General features: G+C 47.3%; 5 protein-coding genes across 5 annotated transcripts; 3 read left to right on the plus strand and 2 right to left on the minus strand.

The window, feature by feature from the left end:
- Nucleotides 1-1577: 1577 nt before the first annotated feature.
- On the plus strand, nucleotides 1578-2320 carry LACBIDRAFT_316564 (uncharacterized protein; the record flags this gene model as incomplete). The annotated part of the gene is made up of 5 exons (XM_001889885.1): nucleotides 1578-1623; nucleotides 1673-1922; nucleotides 1982-2059; nucleotides 2110-2175; nucleotides 2224-2320. 5 exons carry the CDS (start codon nucleotides 1578-1580, stop codon nucleotides 2318-2320), a joined length of 537 nt encoding a protein of 178 aa, XP_001889920.1.
- A 311-nt stretch (nucleotides 2321-2631) lies between these two features.
- Nucleotides 2632-3136, minus strand: LbRaf (riboflavine-aldehyde-forming enzyme; the record flags this gene model as incomplete). Its single annotated transcript, XM_001889915.1, has 4 exons — nucleotides 2632-2774; nucleotides 2834-2939; nucleotides 2990-3009; nucleotides 3067-3136. 4 exons carry the CDS (start codon nucleotides 3134-3136, stop codon nucleotides 2632-2634), a joined length of 339 nt encoding a protein of 112 aa, XP_001889950.1.
- A 1597-nt stretch (nucleotides 3137-4733) lies between these two features.
- Nucleotides 4734-5659, plus strand: LACBIDRAFT_186664 (uncharacterized protein; the record flags this gene model as incomplete). The annotated part of the gene is made up of 4 exons (XM_001889886.1): nucleotides 4734-5086; nucleotides 5145-5225; nucleotides 5288-5519; nucleotides 5573-5659. The coding sequence occupies 3 exons, from the start codon at nucleotides 4734-4736 to the stop codon at nucleotides 5493-5495; spliced, it is 642 nt and encodes a 213-aa protein (XP_001889921.1). The 3' UTR covers nucleotides 5496-5519; nucleotides 5573-5659.
- Nucleotides 5660-7657: 1998 nt separating this feature from the next.
- LACBIDRAFT_291413 (uncharacterized protein) lies at nucleotides 7658-9808 on the minus strand. The gene is made up of 11 exons (XM_001889916.1): nucleotides 9684-9808; nucleotides 9568-9631; nucleotides 9503-9539; nucleotides 9190-9479; nucleotides 8876-9140; nucleotides 8718-8829; nucleotides 8581-8667; nucleotides 8405-8545; nucleotides 8266-8347; nucleotides 7955-8212; nucleotides 7658-7901 (listed from the first exon to the last, which is right to left on the minus strand). The coding sequence occupies exons 2-11, from the start codon at nucleotides 9582-9584 to the stop codon at nucleotides 7826-7828; spliced, it is 1365 nt and encodes a 454-aa protein (XP_001889951.1). The 5' UTR covers nucleotides 9585-9631; nucleotides 9684-9808; the 3' UTR covers nucleotides 7658-7825.
- Nucleotides 9809-11099: 1291 nt separating this feature from the next.
- On the plus strand, nucleotides 11100-13227 carry LACBIDRAFT_316568 (uncharacterized protein; the record flags this gene model as incomplete). Its single annotated transcript, XM_001889887.1, has 22 exons — nucleotides 11100-11146; nucleotides 11212-11294; nucleotides 11353-11387; nucleotides 11450-11504; nucleotides 11555-11582; nucleotides 11628-11657; nucleotides 11711-11720; nucleotides 11771-11788; nucleotides 11840-11865; nucleotides 11925-11950; nucleotides 12003-12062; nucleotides 12114-12125; nucleotides 12184-12199; nucleotides 12256-12295; nucleotides 12344-12444; nucleotides 12497-12521; nucleotides 12579-12604; nucleotides 12660-12668; nucleotides 12718-12745; nucleotides 12798-12855; nucleotides 12910-13112; nucleotides 13159-13227. 22 exons carry the CDS (start codon nucleotides 11100-11102, stop codon nucleotides 13225-13227), a joined length of 1005 nt encoding a protein of 334 aa, XP_001889922.1.
- Nucleotides 13228-13515: the final 288 nt, after the last annotated feature.

The raw sequence follows: 13515 nt of genomic DNA on the forward strand, positions 1-13515 counted from the left end.
CGCGATGTCGTCGCAGAGTGCGCAGTCTCTCGAATGACGTTGTGTAAGGTTTGTGTCGTGATGAGACAAAAGGCAATCAAATCTTCTTACCCTGGAATTGGGATGACTCAGCAGTTTGAGGAAAGGGTGATCGCAAATGACGCAAGCCCTTAGGAGGCTGTGCTCAAGGGGTCCACCGGTCATCGATGATCGATGATCGATGACCCCCAGTGAAAACCGGCTCTGTTCTCAGCCGCAAGTATCTGCGGATTCCCGGCAGATATCGGAGATCGTCGGCAGAGCAGAAAGGCGCTGGTAGACTGGGATTTCGTCCCTTTTGCGGATTTTTTTCCGCGAGGCTCCGCCTTGAAAGTCACCATTTTGATACAAATGGCCGAAATTTCTGCTTAAATCGGTTCCTTTCCGCCTGCACCTGCACTTCGCGGTCGTTGTCTGTAGCTGGTGAATATTTTGTATTGATTCAGAAATGTGCTATATTCCGTTACTATCTGCGATTCCCAGTACTGAAACCATCCCCATCCACATACCCCCGCGCCGCTGATAGTCAGAACGGCTCATAATTCTCATCCACGACCATCCGTCCCTTCGACTGACAAGGCTCTACCCCGAAGCGGCTGTGTATGGGGATGGAACACGGAAGGAAGGATATTAGTTTGCGAGCTAGCGCTAACCTGGACTGAAAAGTTACGCACCTTGGTAAATGCGGCGCCGCCGAGCAGGATTGAGCAAAAATAGGGCGCATATATGCATGATAAATGGTCAGAACTTTATCTAACTGTGCCAAAAAACTACTCACCGAGATGTTATTGTGTGAGAGAACGCGTACGGCCGGCTTGTCTACATGAAGGTGAGGATTTAGTCATTTGAACAACAAGGCACTTACGGCGAATCAAATGCACGATTCCCACCACATCGAACTCCCATGATGATGTACCCTCATTGTTCTGATACGTCCACAAGGGGCTTGCCGAGGGATGCGCGCAGCGCGGAGCGATGTTGGAAGTCCTGCAGTCCTGGAAGACAGAATGAAGGGGAAAGTGGGGGAAGGAAGGAAAGAGAAATGGGAATCATTTGAGGGCATCTGATATATATAATCACCCAGCGTCGACTTGCAAACAGAGTTTTGAATGGAAAGAAAGAATTTTGTTGTAAAACAGGTTGGTGTCGAGTCGAAAAAAAGTAAGTAACGCTGTGGAAAGAAGTCCGTGTTCGGTTGATGCCGAAAATCACAGTCAGGTGCGGATTCTCGCCGATTTTGTCCTCCGCCATCGATATCTGCGGAACGGTGCAGAGCCGGTTTTCACTGGGGATGACCCCTTGGCTGTGCTCGTCCACCTCATCCTCGTCGGACCGGAGGCAGTACAAGGTGCTGGCTATTCCTCTCGTCGAGTTGTCGTTCTGATTCTTGTTGACAGAGCACATTGTATAGACTTGGCCGACGCTGAAGATGCGAATCTTCAAGTTGTGCTAGAAGCTTGTCGGCCGGCTCCTTTCGATGTCGACACTGGCAAAGATGTGTCATCTTTGTTTGGCTTCGTTGTGAAAGAATATTTTTGTCAGTCTGCCATGAGACAACGATGGGTTTTACTTCAATGCTGGACTTCTTCCGATGGGCTCACCCGCGTAAGCATCCTTCATATCGTTTTAAGCTCATACTCATCAAAAATCCTAGTTTTCTTTGGGGTTATTGTAGTTTTTGCTATCATTGAGGTTAGGTCGCCTTTGTGTCACGCAATTCCCATTCCAACTAATCTTGCTTCAGTTGAGCATCTCCGCGCAAAGTACAATGCGCATCATAACTTCACCCACCGGTCCCTCCGCACTCGAGTACGATACACACTGTTTGGAACGATCTTTCTTATCACGTTCCTGGTGGCGCCAACGGGGCTTATCTTGACGAGCATGGCGGCTCACGGTATCTTGTAAGTAGTTCGTTGCAGAACGCTCACTGTAACGGCGAGGCTCATTAATTCTCATGAAGCGTATTCATGGCCTGGGTCTTATGGGTAGCGGCAGCAGCTGCGATCACGCAGTCGGTAGGAGGGAACTTGAATTGCAAGTGCGTCTCCGCATTGTACCATTTCTCACTGTACATTCATTCACGTTCAGGACGCAGCACGAGTTCGTTTACTGCGGTCACCTGAACGCTCTTGAAGCTTTCGCCTGGATGATATGGTGCGATTTTCTAGTTTTTTTTTTCTTCACTCACCTTATCGTTGTCAGGATTATCCTAACATTCTTGCTGGTGGCTATAATTGTCCGAGGCGTGATCGTTGTGCGCAGGGCTGAGGGCTATGGGGGTGGTTTAGTTGACGAGTAAGATACAAATATTTCCGCTTTCTCCGCTAATCTCCAAGCGGCCATTCTCTGTAAAACCCAAACAGGTGGTTATCAATGACATCGTGTTCATGGTGGTCACAAAGCAAGATGGCTTGCCGCAGAATTACAACTATAATCAACGTACTTGTGACACACCGCCACAGAATATTGGAATGGTATCAAACCGCCAGGCTTTTCAACCACAAAATAGTTCTTTGTCAGTACACAACACAAAATAGTTCTTTATCAGTACACAACACTTGACGAACAGGAGAACAAAATTCAGCGCAAGTACGTTTCCCGCCGGGTTATCTATAAGTAATCCCAGGTCACTTGAATGCGACCCACATCCTCGGAAGCGAGTACAGTGAACGCGGATGGAGAAAGATCAATGTCATTCGGACCACAGCCTTCGCATTTGTCGACAACTGTGGCTTCCACGTACTTTCCTTGGTCTAAGTATTGGGTATATTTGATGAGGAAATCTGCGCTTTTCATATATAAAAATACGCACAATTCACGCCAATTGACTTGAAGCAATTTTCGCCATTGCCGTACTGCGCGACTGAAAGCGCGACGACATGATCGCTGGCTTGATTGTTCCTGCCACAGGCACCCAACTAGGAGGATTAAGTACGCTGGAATTTGAATCTTATTTTTCTGCACCTACTCCCGGAGCGTAATAGGTTGCTGGAGAACATATTAAAGTGTCAGCCATACGCCAAAAGATATGGAACACATGCATACCATCTCCACTGAAAGCATTGGCCATTCCAACGAGAGCGAGAATTGACAAGAAGCGCTGAGTGAAGAACATGTTGAATCTTTGTAGTTTTGGAGGAAAGTAGAAAGCTGAACTGCACTTCTGAGGAAGGTCCTTCATGATCTATTTCGTTTTTATAGCGGTACGTGAAGAACCAAGCACTTTCTCATCCATAAATTTCGGCGATTGAGGCTCTCCAAGTGGATGAGTTTCGAGAATCCGGGCTAGCCTCTTCAGATGAAAAAGAGGTCATGCGTCGTTTGATTTCACAACGCGGAGCGAACTGCCGTTCTTCCAAAATCCTCAATGAGCTAACACCTCACAAAGAATCAATGGACCAAAATATACTAGGGAGATCGTTTAACTGTAGGATAGAAAATTGCAGGTTGGATCCATTCTTAGAGACTTGAAATGCAGAAACTTTGATTATTTTTTTAGGAAGAACGATAGATGAGTCGGTGCTTTGACACGTAGCCCGAGCTAGGCTGACCTCAAGTCAATGGAAAACGTTTTCTAATGAAAAAAACAAGGTAGATAAGAATCAACGCCTTAGACGTTGGTAGCTCGAGCGGTTGACTTTGGGTCAATATGCAAGGCGCCTTGTAGTAGTAACTAACCTAATTTGGCTCCTTTATTTTGAGACGTGCGCAAGGAAATTCCCAGTGAGTGCATAATATGCCACTGCGATCGGAAGTCGTACCGATGCTAGTTGCGGCACCGCTGAACTACATCCAAAGGCGTATCACTTCCCCGCACTAGGTCGATTATAAACGACGAACGCGCATGCTCGCTAGTACTGATTAGTATAACTCTTCGACAATCCTTCGTCATTCCGAGGGCACGATGCGATCACTATCCACACCACACACGCATAGAGAAAATCTCATGCTTCGAATTTCTTCCCTCCCGCGAAGTGCGTCAGATCTCTAATTCTGACCCAGCCTTCCATCTCCCCGAATTGTGGCGTAGTGAATGCCCGTCCGACGCTTCTCATTCTGAGCGGGCAGCATGATTCTAGACGCATACGTTCACATTCCACCAGTACCAGGCTTGCCAAGTTGACGAACCTGCATAAATTGCCTTGTTCATGCCTTTTCATGTGGTTGATGACGAGAGTTCATATCCTTGAAAAATCGGAAGTGAAAGTTTTGACATCAACGGTGACGCTACCTTAACATACGCACAGTCGCATGCTAATTCCAAGCTAATTCCTGCCACTGCTGAAATAAATTTCATCCAAAAATGCTGTAGAAATAATGTTATTAGGTACCAGAGAACGGTGAAGACTGAGGCATCCCGAAATGATACCGATTTTTACCCACTAAATCTAACGTAGGCCACCAGAATAAAGGGTAATTGTGGGCCGAAACACAGGGGGGAATATACGTTTGATATACGTTTTCATCGAGCAAGTCATCAAGTTTTCATTTTGGAGCGAAAGAAGCGGGCATTTGTTCAAGTTTGAGATGTGCTAGAGCTCGGCATGCAGCGCAACTCTGATAAGAGAAGGAGAGTTTTTTCTTGCAGAGCAATTGTTCCGCGGTTACAACCATGATGCATCGTTCAAATTTGGCACTGTTTTCATCTAATTGCACCTGTTTAGTTTCAAGGATTCCGTCCGCCTAACAAAACACGTTTGCCAGCGACCACAATGGTCCTTGTCCTGGTTATCGGTGACCTCCACATCCCTCACAGAGTTCATGACCTCCCCCTCAAATTCAAGAAACTCCTCGTTCCCGGTAAAATCCAGCAAATTCTCTGTACGGGCAACGTCTGCGACAAGGAGACGTACGACTACCTGCGGACCATATCGCCCGATGTGCACGTCGTCAAGGGTGACTATGACGAGTCGGGGTTCCCGCTGTCGGTGACGGTCGTGCACAATCCGATTAAGATTGGCGTGATGCATGGGCACCAGTGTATACCGACTGGCGACTTGGATTCGCTCAGCTCATTGGCAAGGCAGATGGATGTGGACGTATTGATTTCGGGTCATACACATACGTGAGTTCCTCCCAAAGCGGTGCGACAGTCGTGCGGAATCTTACATTCACGCGCACAGGTTTCAAGCCATCGAATTCGATAACAAATTCTTCGTCAACCCAGGATCAGCGACAGGAGCATGGACAGGAGCTTATAACGGGTTCGTTTGCTTCTTACCCCTACCCCGTCGCCACCCCTTCCTGTCTAATGCACCCACGTCAGAGACCCGACACCGTCATTTGCTTTGATGGACATCCAAGGCTCCGTTGTCGTGACGTATGTGTACCAACTCATTGAAGGCGAGGTCCGAGTGGAGAAGATTGAATGGAGGAAGGATCCTGAGGTGGTCAATGCTGCCCCTAGGAGTACCGTCATGCCCCAGAGCATTCCTAGTCCGACGCCTAGCAGCCCGCAAGGGGGTGGGTGGTAGTAGCAATGAAGTTGGACTTTGTAGGTTAGTTGTTCCAGTCGTGCCGTCCATCCTCTCCATTGCTGACGATTGCGCAGATTCGGATTATTTAACGGGCTTTTTTATCCTTTGTATTATCCCATTACGATCCCAAATACAGATTGGGCTTCGGAAAGGTCTCTTGTATCTCCTTTGACCATGAGTGACTGATTCTATGGGGCGGGTCTTCGTCCCTTGGACAGATTATTTTGATGTCTTGCATACAGGTAGCCTCGCCTTCTCATATTGTCTAACGGAACTCTCTAAGTGTGTCAGGCAGCGCCGCCTTGCCTCTCAAGCTTTTTATCTCGCTCAACATTGATCAAGTTTCACCCCGCCTCCATGCACGATCAGCGCTTTTTTTAGCTACACCGAGGAATTTGCGTGGTTAGTTCATGAGGCTATCCTGACGTAACGCGGAATCCATAATCTGAAAAAGCAAAACATCCAGTCTTGCTGAGGAGCTGGCGGGTGGACTCTTCCCGTGCCAAGTGGTTGTGGCTTATGACTTCCGGCCCGTTCACCGTTGCTGTTACACGTTTGCACGCAATTCTTCACTTGTCCGAGAACGAGCTATCATCCCAACCAGTCAGTGAGTTTTAGAATAAATTTACATTCTCCGCTATTGTCTACCTCATAGGCTGCATTTTTCAAGCAGCTTGAACTGTCGCTTTGGAGGCTCTTCACGTCTCACACGATGGCGACGATTGCTTTAATATATCCACACGCGAGCTTGAACCTTCAGCCTTACATCTTGAATGCTGGTGATGTCTGATTGTGGAGTGGGCTCGTCGACTTTTGATTCCTCCCCCGGCGTCCCTCCATCGATTCAATCCTTCCAAAAGATTTGGTTCTCGTGCCTTTCCTCGGTGAACTTTGGGTGCGGATAGATGCTAGACATATTTCAGCCTCTAGATTGCGTTCCTTCTTCGCGTCTATGAATTGTACATCATCTAAGCGTCTCAACGAAGCAAGGATATCCCCCCATTTGGGTCCATAATTCGTAGTCACCTTCGGCTGTCCGGATATTGGGATTATTCGGCATGCGTCGTCCTGCATCATCCAACCGCGAATGCATAAAAGAAAAGTGTTTCAAGCTCTGCTTTTCTTCTGTCGAGTCTTTACGCGGCTTGCTCGACAATCTTCCCCGCTTGCCATTACACAGTTCCCAAGTAGGGCGACCGATCAATAGGACTTGTTCGTCAAATTCTATCTTGCTCGTCAGCTCCTCCGCAATATTTCTTCTCAAACCCAACAAGTACGTGCCTCAAGTTCGCCTCTGCTGCCCTTCCCTGTCCATCAATCCTACACACTTTGCGAGCAATGACGTCTACCATTCGAGGCCCTCAAATGACTTACCCCTCATTTTTCACCTTGCGAATCAGAGACTTCAAATAACAAAAACAGAAGGTAGGGCGCCATCGGGGATGTCAGATCTTGCTCATCTCTACTTTTCAGGCGAACTGAATTGTCATAATCGCCTGCCTACAGATATGCATGGTGATATCCAAGCATCGCTAAGCATATCTCCGGAACGGTCCCACATTCGCAGTTTTTTTTTTCTATTTGTTCTCAGGAGATTTTCACGTTGTACCTTAGACGCCTCGTGCATCTATCTCAGTGACTGGGCCTCTAACATGGTCGTAGATCGTGCAAGGTGCTTCAAACGGTAGCACTCGTTGCTGTCATGAACGGAATCGGGGGTACTAATCTGAGGATACGATGGCCTTCGGGGTTAGACTCAGAAGCTTTTGAGGTGACGCTCTGTGACGCTTGCTTATTGTCTTTTCACGTTTCGACTCAGAAGCCGTTGTTATCACGCCCGTAAGTCCGACCAACTGAGACCAAGCCGTTAGAGGGTGATTTCGGGATCACATGGAATGTCAATGGAATGTGCAAACCTGTCATTGACAACGTGCTGCCCAAGAGTTTTGCAGCTTTCTCAGCCGAATGGCGTACTGGCAGGTACTGGCTTGTACTTTGCTTGTACTGGTGAACGTGAAAAGGTATTCAATGAGAGCTCTTGGCCAAAAGTGAAAAGTGGCCAAAGTCTGCCGAAGTCTCTCAAAAGTTTAAGGACGTTGTCATGTTCCTGTCGTAAATTCGTCTTCCCAAATCATATCTTGCGAGGAATGATTATAATATCGTCGACGTCAGCGTTATCGTCCCGACTGCCGTTATGCATGGGTATATCATTACATGGGAATTACGACTACGAAGCGACAGGCTATTAGTAGCCGTAAAAGAGTGTGGCAGACAAGTGGCAGAGCGCGGCCTGGGGGATTGTGGTCTGCGTTTGATCAGAGGACCACTTAATGCTCTTCGGAAACCAAGGCTATCGCTTTGGCCGAACGAGGTTTAATGATACATTTGAAAGGCTCGGGATAACTAAAACCAGATTTTTATCAACAGAACGTCGAAGAAGCGAAGAAGTATTTTACCTGATGGTACCACTAGTATTTTCGTGGACGGGAGTGATGGGGGTACCTTGATCATCAAGGGCCTTCTCAATATTAAAGACAGAAAGCGACATCGAAACCGTTGAAAAAAGAGAAGCTTCAGCAAGATACCTCCCGGGGCAGATACGACGACCGTAACCGAAACACACGTTACGCGGGTCACGTTGACCTTTGGTCGTGTACCGCTCTGGATCGAAGGTGAATGGATCAGGATAGGTTTCGGGATCATGGAGCATGTTCCTAGATCGAAATTCAGCAAGAGTGAGGAAGTTTGACGACGGAGATCATTTCACCAGAGGTTGGCCATGATGATGGTGCCCTTGGGGATGAAAAACCCGTTGACGATGTCATCCTCGACGGCTCGGTGGGGCACGCCTAAATATAACTTTTCTTAAGAGTCCTATGTTTTGAACCGAAGATACCAGTAAATACCTAAGGGAGCTACGCTGTTCCAACGAAGGACTTCGGTAACCACTGCATTGATGTAGGGAAGATGAGAAAGGTCCGAAAGTGTGGGTAGCCTGTCGTTGCCGACGACGGCGTCAATCTCGGCTTGGGCTTTTTTTTGAACCTCTGAGATAACAGTAAATAGGTGAGCATCGCATGACCAGTAGGATGTGAAATGTCCTTGCCTGGATTCAAAACCATGGCGAGGAAAAAGGCATATTCCGCAGAGACGGTGGTATCAGCACCGCCTAGATCGAATTTATTATAATGCTATGAAAAGGGATATAAGCAGGCGCACCTCCATACATGGAACTCGCCGTGAACTTCAAGTCCCGGATTTCCTCTTCAGTCATGGATGATTCGGCTTCAAACGATGTGGAGACGAATGACGGAGGTGCGGTCCCAGCGGCCTAAGAGACAAGTCAACGCAAGCTCCACATTCAGGGGATGACGTACCATTTGGTCCTTGGTAAAATTGTAGGGAACATCGACCATTCGTTGAGTATCCTTGCGCCACTGGCGTGCTGTCTCCATGAAGCTCATGCCAGGCAGAAATTCCGGAAGGCTCCGCAAAATGGGGAAGAAGTCGACTATGAACGCCCCTGGGATCGAGGCGGCGTTGAAGTTCCCGTTGGCATGTTCTATCAAGTTGACGAAGGGGTCGTCCCGCTCCTGGACCTGATATCCATAGGTAAGACCAAGTATAATTCCACCGGCAAGCCTAAGCTGAATTTCTAGTGCAGTCAATAAGTTAGGAGACAACGGCGTACGTTCGGAGACAACTCATGAGATCACAATCCCCCTTTAAAGTAAGCTTCAAAAACCGACGGGTTTCTGTTTCAACTAAAGGATGCAACTTCTCGATGGGACCCGAGTTTCCCAGATAGCGAGCAAAATGTTTGCGGTAAGTGCGAAAGCGGGGACCATAAGGAATGAGAACAAGTGTTTCGTTGTAGCCCACAAGCTCCCCACCCATTTCCAGCCGAGGTCGGTCGGAGTAGATGGCTCCTTTCTTGTCAAGCTCTTCCATAACGTCAGCTGAATTGATGATGACCAAGGGCTGTCCCATAAGCGTTACTGAACATATCCCGCCTTTGAAAAGACATAAACCCTTAGAAGACTTGGTTTTTTGGCTATCAAAGGCTTACCCCACTTGCGACCCCATTCTGCGAAAGTCAACCACTCCTTCTTGGCGGGCATGTCGGCAACATTCTACGTTACGATACAATGAGAAGACATACATTGGAGTTAATTGAAAACTTACTCCAACAACGGGAAGTCCTCGAGGGCCAGGGGGCAGCGGTGCGGGCATATTGACTTGACGAAGATACGCCCGGAGGAGATATAAACCAAAGCCCAGAAGACCGAGATCGACCACAGTGATGTTCTTCAACATGAAGGACGTGTAAATGAAGAGACACCAGGTGGTCGTGTCTTTGAGCAGAAACGAGTTCAAACTCAGGGGCAGTTCAGGAGTTTACATTTAGGCCAAACGCACCCTGTTCCTGGTTTCTGATGGGCTTAGACTTTGGGCGCTTCCAAGAGTGATGGCAAAAAAAAAAGACTGACGTAAGCGTTGACAAAGCTTTCTCGAATCTCCTCGACAATCTCGGCACTCTCGCATCCTCTACGTATGCTTGTTCCCGTGATAAGTCAGGAGTTCCTCCGAGTGTCGTTCAGGCCCAGGGCAAATCGAGTCCGAACTCAAATGGCGAAAATATACATTGAACCACATCTACACGTTGCGTTCATCTCTTCTTCATTTCAGTTTGGGGAGCTGATTCAGGACTACCTCTATGTAGCTTGTGCGATGAATTTTTGCTGCCCCGCATAAGCATCCGCGGAAGCGGATGGCATCGGGCATCTCAAGCGCGAGGTTTTTTTTGGGTACTCGTTTGTATTCACAAGTTCTCAATCATCCCGAACTTGGGCTTCCTCTCATGGATATACATAACTTCGCTACCTAGCTTCATGTAAGGCTCAATATCAATACCAAAGTACATGGCTGACGTCGACTTCAATAGGTGTGATATCGCACCCAAAGCCCGACCGTTGCGCACCTTCAGCCGATTAATTCATTCGTGGAAATTCCCGTAAAAAAAAAACTTTCTTGAAGCCCAACGTCCACGCGTTGGAATAGGAATAGGCTGGAATCGAAATCAGACGTCGTAGGACGCCGCTCCTTCCAGGTATCTTTGTAGCACCACATGTCTCCAGATTTTCAAATTCAGATCGCAGATTCCCGATACGTCTCCATCCGTTCATCGTAACTTCGTAAGTAAGGCAACCAAGATTACGTACTTTCCTTGAATTTTGAATAGTTGCGCTGAAGGTTCATATATCATACTTGGTGTATGAGCACTTCTACCCGAACGTCAATGAATGAAGCAAAGTCAAAGCGAAGAGGGGCTATATTTTGAAGCATTTCAAAGTTTAAACGGGACGTGAATGGACGGTGCCAGGGTAGAACTGACGCACGAGGCAGATCGCGATTTCCAGAAGACGACGAGATCTACCATCGGAAATAAGGGTTCCCTGACATCGATTCTCACCCCATCCACTAGGACCATTCCTGTTGATACTTATTACATGGTGCCGGGCTGACCTTACCTGGCTTGAACCTTCGCAACCTCACACTCGTTCCTGCTCTTTTCTCGACATTCGTTAACCGTCTGCAACGATGTCACCGTCAGCCACCCTCGAACCCGATGTTCCCCTTGACAACACGTTCGTATCGTTCTTCTCACTCAAGCGAGACTTCTGAAAACATTGGCACGCATTGGCTATTTCAGCATGGGAGCGATGATGATAGGCGTCATTGTCAGCGCTGTTCTTCATGGAGTTTGTTTGGTTCAGGCGTTTTTTTACTTCACCAGTGAGTGTCCGCTGCGTCTCGACATTTCTGAGAGCTAGATGTCCTTTTCACCCCTTAGAGTACAAGAAAGACATTTGGTACATCAAAGCCCTCGTGAGCCGATAATTCAGCACCTCGCCCGAGCCTTCCCAGTGGTTCTGATGTTCGCCTGACAGGTGATAACAACGGTGGTCTTCGACGCAATTCATCTTTGCTTCATTTCACACACTGGTGAGATCCCCTTCCCTTGTACCTGGTGTTTGCTCTGAGCTACTCGCAAGTCTACCATTATGTTATAACAAACTATCAGTAAGCCTCCCTATTTCATTGACGTTCTCGCGCTAATGTCCGTAGCAACCCCGATCGTCTCCGCATCCTTATATGGTGAGCCTCCTCCCAAGTGCTTGCTTTGCCCTTTCTGACGTGCGGTTGTAAAGGTCGGTTGTGGTGAGTCTTCAATTTCGCGTCATTGAATAACGGGGCTCAATCTGGCGTAGATGGAAGCCCTTTTTACGGTATGTTTGCTCCGCTGCTCCTGCATCAGACAGCGTCTTACGGAACTTCAGGGAGTTAATGGAGGAATTGTTCAGACGTGAGTTCTATATATCTTACTAACTGCCATGCCCGCTGAATATTATATATACATATTAGCTTCTATACTCAACGCGTATGGCGTCGTAAGTTTTACCCACTCGTATCCCGGAACAAAGAACTGATCTTGCCTGTTAGTGAGTAAAAGGAATTATTTTCTGACAGGCTTCATTCTTTGTCTTATCATGGCGACAACTGGTGAGCAACAATAATTTTTTTAAGAACAAAACATCTTACAAATGTTTTTAGGGTGCGGTACGGGTGCGTTCAAGACTAACCAAATATATTTCGCAATTCTCACTCGTTCCTTCCCTTTTAGCATGGGTTATTCTAGCGTACGTGATGTATTTTTGTTCCTCTCTCACGCGGTCATCTAATGCGCCTAGCACAGTATGCAAATGACAACATATGAAGAGCTGTTGAAAATCACGGTTTGCCCTTCCATACCCCGCCGAAAGTCACCGCTTAGTCCTGTCTAGCCGCTCACCATAACAATCAATGCCCTATCATCAGCTACCGACGTCCTAATCGCAGTAAGCTTATGTATCATGTTACACAACGCTCGCACTGGTTTTAAAAAGTGCGTTTCGCTGGAGATAGTCGTCCTTGAATTGACGATAAACTTCTCTCAGATCGGATACTATCATTAATAGATTGGTCAGTATCCCTGCTATCAGCTGCGGTAGAGATTAGAACCAGACGATTTATTTTCAGATGATCTTCATAGTCAACACCGGAGTGTCAGTTTTCCACCTCCTCCTTCCTTCAATACGACTGATTCGGGCTATTAAACAGCTTAACCACGTGCGTACTGATGTCGTCCATCGGATAGAAAAATAACAATATCTTTTAGCACCTGTGCTATCGCCGCCCTGATCGCGGTGAGTCCCTTTCCTCTTGTCGCACTCAACCTTCTGATGCGTTTACGACCAGTTGGTAGCATCATCTCATAGCTTGATTTACGCCTCATTTTACTTTTGCATTGGACGATGTACGTCTAGGTTTTGCCTCTCCACTTAACCCTGACTAACATTCCCGTTTTTAGTCTACACGAACTCGTTCCTGGCAACGCTGAACGCACGCAAGAGAATTTCGAGCGACGTTGATGAAACTAGCCACATGATGGTGTCTCTCCCACCCACCGTACTGACTGGCAACATGACAACCGGCAGCAGGACGGCACAGCAGAATATCTCAATACGAATAGAAACAACCAAAGAAGCCCTTCGAGACGAGGTGAATGATAAGGTATAATCCCGCTTTAATCATTGAAGTTGGTTAATTTTTTGGTTAGAGTATGACAACCAATACAGAAACTGGAAGAAGCGACGAAGATCTTCCGACGAAAAACATGGCTTTATAGCGGTGTCCACAAAGTGCATAAATTGGGGTATATGTTTAGCTTTGCGCATAGAATTTCGTCATGTATTTACAGGCGTCGCGTTGGCAAAATTTAGCCATCCCCTCGTTTTGAAAACTGACCGAGATGTGGATCGCCCCAATGACATTACGGTCACAACCATAAAAAAAACACTTTCCCGCACATCAAAATGCATCAACGCCGTAGCCCTGCATTGCAGACTGCTCAGTCGATGCGCCGAAGTGTAGGTACAGAACAATGAAGTTTCGAAGGGGGTCGTAAGTTCACCCT

Source organism: Laccaria bicolor, genomic scaffold, assembly GCF_000143565.1.
Source record: "Laccaria bicolor S238N-H82 LACBIscaffold_75 genomic scaffold, whole genome shotgun sequence".
Classification (NCBI taxonomy): Eukaryota; Fungi; Basidiomycota; class Agaricomycetes; order Agaricales; family Hydnangiaceae; genus Laccaria; species Laccaria bicolor.

Coding starts and splice junctions, on each gene's coding strand:
- LACBIDRAFT_291413 (XM_001889916.1), bottom strand. Junction 8,668..8,717: donor GGCGAGTTCCATGTATGGAG/GTGCGCCTGCTT, acceptor AATTCGATCTAG/GCGGTGCTGATACCACCGTC. Junction 8,348..8,404: donor GAACAGCGTAGCTCCCTTAG/GTATTTACTGGT, acceptor AGTTATATTTAG/GCGTGCCCCACCGAGCCGTC.